This window comes from Penaeus chinensis, chromosome 18 (genome assembly GCF_019202785.1).
Source record: "Penaeus chinensis breed Huanghai No. 1 chromosome 18, ASM1920278v2, whole genome shotgun sequence".
Taxonomy (NCBI): Eukaryota; Metazoa; Arthropoda; class Malacostraca; order Decapoda; family Penaeidae; genus Penaeus; species Penaeus chinensis.
The window spans coordinates 20,553,580-20,558,579 of record NC_061836.1 but is presented as its reverse complement, the minus strand read 5'-3'; the positions used below and the strand labels follow the sequence as shown (position 1 = coordinate 20,558,579).

At 35.5% G+C, this 5,000-nt stretch overlaps 1 protein-coding gene across 13 annotated transcripts in view; it reads right to left on the bottom strand.

Annotated features, from left to right (window-relative positions):
• Nucleotides 1-5,000, bottom strand: part of LOC125034532 — a 133,534-nt gene that overhangs the window by 14,667 nt on the left and 113,867 nt on the right. For 9 of the 13 annotated variants that reach the window (XM_047626390.1, XM_047626385.1, XM_047626383.1 and 6 more), the window contains 5 exons: nt 3,013-3,249; nt 2,448-2,655; nt 1,802-1,927; nt 580-690; nt 176-349 (listed from right to left, as the gene is read on the bottom strand). In XM_047626390.1, coding sequence (XP_047482346.1) covers nt 176-349; nt 580-690; nt 1,802-1,927; nt 2,448-2,655; nt 3,013-3,249 — 856 coding nt within the window. The remainder of the gene's footprint in view (nt 1-175; nt 350-579; nt 691-1,801; nt 1,928-2,447; nt 2,656-3,012; nt 3,250-5,000) is intronic. The other 4 variants (XM_047626384.1, XM_047626387.1, XM_047626391.1 and 1 more) reach the window with 4 other exon arrangements.

Here is a 5,000-nt window from a genome sequence, read left to right as displayed (position 1 = left end):
TTGTAGAGAATTCACACCAAGTTAGTAAATTACAACCTTACATTTAATCAAATCATTAATTGAAACCACCACCAGAATAGCAGTTGGATAATTCTACATTAAAGTTGGGTAATGGGTTAGCCACCACCACCAGTAACTTGGATTGGCTCTCTGCCTTCTGGAGGGGGAGGCTTACCACTCAGATTGCCTGTGGATCGATATTTTCTGTATCCCGAAGAGGGTCCCCCATAGCTGCTAGAGGCTGAGCCACGCCTCATTCTAGAACCTTCCAGAGCCAGGCTTGGTCGACGTGCCTCGTGTACATGGTATCCTTCATGGTAATTAAGGCCATTTCCTTGTGACCCATAAACTGTTATGTGGGGCAGTACCATTTGTAGCTTATACACATTACATTTAGCTCTTACACTATTTTGAAATAATATGAATGACATAATTTTTCTTTTCTTTTCTTTTGACTGGGACAGCAATAAATTTGGAAAGTTCAAAGACAGTTGCTTCTCCCAATCAATAGATTAATTTCTTCATAAAATCAAACTTGCTTTATAATACATGCAAAGCACACATTAAATTAAAACCTACGTGAATCTTTCCTGGATTCTCCCCCACGGGCGATTGAGGAGTAACCAATAACTGAGGTGGGACGTCTGCCTGTGTGGCCTCGTTCCAGAGTGCGGGTCGTGCTGGGATAGTCTATTTGGTGGGGATAGAGGCATGTGACCGCCATAAGGAATTCAAAACAGGTACAAAAATATAGCAGAGAGTTGTCCATACAAAGGGTACTCAGTCCAGCTGAACAGGACATCAAACCCATTGCTGCTGGGTAATCACAGTCTTTACTGTAGTTTTCTTTTGTAAATTTTGTTAGCACATAAATGGTTCTTCAAGTGCTTAGACACCAAAAAGCCAATGAGTAGGCCCTATTGATTACACCTAATTTCCTCTTTCCGTGAGTTTCCTAATGTTATTAATATTGATGTCGTTATTAAAATCATTGACTTAGTGATTGTTTTAATGTTATCAAAAATAGATTTGCTAGGTGGGCCTTGCCACACCACACTCACAACCACCCCACTGACTCTCATCCACCATGTAAGCAAATGCTAGGCAGAGGCATGGACTGCAAACGAGGTGGGCCTTTCCACACTATACTCACAATGCTCCCCACCTTTTATACGTTAAAACAAGGTTTGGGTCTACTAACAGCAATAAAGAATAAGAATCAAAAAAATCCAAAATCAGGGAAAAGGGTAAACAGGTGAGACAGCTAAGACTAGTAATACACTCCTTGGTAATTAAACACTTGAGGAGCCATTATATGTAAAGATGATTAATAAGAAAAAAACAAATATTGGACATGGCATCTATTCTTGACATTTGGCCATAATGGAATAACGAAGAGCTTCATATATAATATAATGCCAAATAGAATGGGTATTTCATGAAACTCTTATGAGTACCTTTTGCAGATGTAGCATTAAAACTAAGCAAACCATATGTAAGAACAACATCAATTAATATTACTAAAGCTATCAATATCAGTTAATTACACCATTTCCAAGACCATTAAAAATTATAATAGCATTCAATACAATCAATTTCTCATCTAGGTCAAGGAATGATGTCAAGAATTACTGATTTTTACACATTTACCCAAAAGTGGATAACGTGCTTCAATCTAAATTTCATACTTCTGATCTACTGACTTAAAATAAAAATTAAATTTTAAAATAATGAAAAGCAGAGGGGTGAGATGAAAAAAAGAAAAGGGCAACATTATTTACAATCAATAGAATAGGGTTACCTCCAGCTAAACTGTTGGAAGAGCCACGAGACCCAGCTGCACGTGAGAGGGAGTGTGACGACCCCCAACGCCCGCTGCTCTTTCTCATGCTGCCATGGCCGCTGCTCTCGCCTCTCCTCCCAACTTCTACAACACGCACACACAACACCACACATAAGCAAATGTGCAGGTGCACACGACAAGCCATGCCAAAGTGCTGGCCTTCCCTAATACATGGCTTGAGATTTTTGGCTATTCATCCAGTGAAAGGTAAGATAGGACAGAATGTCTAGTGCATCACAGTGGATGAAGGGCCTAATAAAGCTGTAGAAGCAGTTTGCAATACTCTCCAACAAGCTTAGATCAACACTGCTATACACTGTGCTTTATAAAAAGATCACTGCACAATTATCCTAGATAAAGGCTTCTGAAATATTTAGTTTGCAAGAATCAATTTTAACAATCATGAACTATTGAAAAGGTTTTGTAAAATGAAGACTTTTAGTCACTATAACAATCATGCTTGCATGCTAGTGCTAGTGGTAGTAACAACACATCTTTAAACTTACCCTTTTCCACTAACTTTTGAAAGCCTTTAGAATATCAACTGAATTCTCAAATTGCACTAAAGTAGCAGAGGAGGCAGTAAAATTATTCATACACCTACCCCCAGCTATGTTATGGGTGCTTCCTCTCTTTCCCTGGCTAGGTGAGAGAACTCTGTCTGCACTGTCTGAAGCAGAGGGCGCATGAGCCATTGTCTTGGGTCGGGGTTTGCTCCCTGCTGGCTTATTTCTCATACGCACAGACTGTTTCCCTGGAGCTGAACTTGGTGGGTCTAAGTTGAAGCCAGGAGGGGGTTCATAATAGCGACCCTGTGTACACCAAATATGACAATTAGAAATGCATTGGGATGTTTCAGATATGTAGATTTTTTTAAATGATCTAAGTGTTAACGACATCAATGCACAGCATGCTAAGCAAAGCAATTACAAATTTTATCATGCATTTGTGTATCAAGAGACTTTCTGATACCAGAAATATTTCATGGTATAGTTCTATAAATACTTTATGAAATATTTTTAAGTTTATTTTAGTAAGAGGATTTAAGCTCATTGTGCACCAGTTCTATTAAGACATCAATGATCAGTGGTACCAGAACAAATACGCATTCATATTCTATATTCCATCAAACCAATCTATTTTCATATATCTGTATGTGCTTTTTGTACCTCTTTCTCTGCCTCCTCCATGGCCTTTTTAATCTTGTATCTCTCAAGTATTACTTCTCGTCGGGCTTTCTCTTCCTCTTTCTTCCGCTGTTTTTCTTCTTCTTTCAACTTCTCTGCATCCTTTCTTTCTTGTGCTTCCATTTCTTTCCTTCGTCTGGCCTCCTCTTGCTCCTGTTTGCGCTTCATTGACAGCATCATCAGCCGTTCCTTCTTCTTCTCCATCTCAGACACAGATGACTAGGGTAGGCAGTTTTGTATACAAGTTAAAAAAAAATCATCTAACATAAAAAGCAGAAAAATCTTTCTTACTTTGTATTTTAGAACATCACATCATCTCTCATAGAACAAAGATACCTAGATAAACTAATCCCTTATTGGATCAAGAAAACAAACTATAATCACAATGATAACTACAACAATAACAATAATAATAACAATAGTAATTAGTAACAGTAATAGTAATAGTAATAGTAATAGTAATAGTAATAGTAATAGTAATGGTAATGGTAATGGTAATGGTGGTGATGATGGTGATGGTGATGGTGATGGTGATGGTGGTGATGGTGGTGATGGTGATGGCGATGATGATGCAAATGATAATTATCATAATCATCATCCTATCCAACAAAACTAAGAAAATATTTACTTTAATAAATAGTTCTAATGCAATAATTAACCATGTAGCCCTTACAAGGAAGTATGTAAGGAAATAACTGTGGGAAGAAACAGGTTTCCTACAAATATACATAGAAATATAATAATTGAAATTATCAAGAACAAAATGAACTAAAAACTACTGATAATAATTCTAGAGCAAGAACTAAATAAAGCAATGCTTAAACCCCCTTATTAACACAGATTTTGGTTTATTCTAATACATGTGTTTTCATAGACACTTCATATGTGGTCATATTCACTTTCTAATTAATGAAACTTGCTCATTTTACTGCAACAACTTTCTTCACTACAATGGGTCCAAATAAGTAGGAACCACTGATTGGATTGGCATTCTGATAACATGTAAAACTAAAGAACAATATCAAAATCAGTGAATTAAAACATTCATTTGTACTGGGTGAAACAAAACTCTTGCCAACTCTTACACAGTGCCTTTAACTCAATGCTTCCAAGGTATGTAGGTCAGGCCCTGCTAAGAATGGTCATCTCCCCAGGAACACATATTATGCCCTCATGTTCTCTTCTCAATCATCTTTCTGCGTGACATGCTGACTTTGCAACAGATCAGGACTTAATCAGTATTTACATGGGATGAAAATGAGCACTCCAGTTGCACTAAGCTGGTAAATGGTTTTTAGTTATATTAGCTGATACTTAGGCATTAGGATAAAATATATAAAAGAGGTAAACTAAAACTGAGAAGAAAGTAAAAAAAAAAATAATAATAAATTAAAAACCATATATTAATAATAAATACCATATATTAATGCCATATCAAAACAAAGACATGAAGAAAAAGACAAGTAAAGAATAGCCACTGACAGAATCAACTTTCAATTAATAATGATAATCATAATAACAATAATAATATGAGTAAAAATACAAATAATGCAAACACTAACAAAAAAATTAATAATAACAATAATAATTAAGAAAAAAAAAAAAAAAAAAAAAAAAAATTAACAAAAAAAACAATATGAATTTTGATGATAATTACAATGATGACGATTAATAAAGATAAATATGATTATGCAAGTAATCATAAAGATAATAATTATGCAAAAAATTATAAAGATAATGATGATAATAAAAATTATAACGATAACGCAATGACGATTAACGATGACAATAGTAAAACTGGTAGTAGCAGTAATAATAATAATATTACTAGTAAAAATAGTACTATTAGTACCAATATAATTGGTTTCAGGTGTAGTACTTATAGTGGAAGGGGAGGGGTAGTGGCAGGAGGTGGTGATAGTGGTGGCGGTGAGGTATGTGCATTTATGTAGGTGTGTGTATATAATATA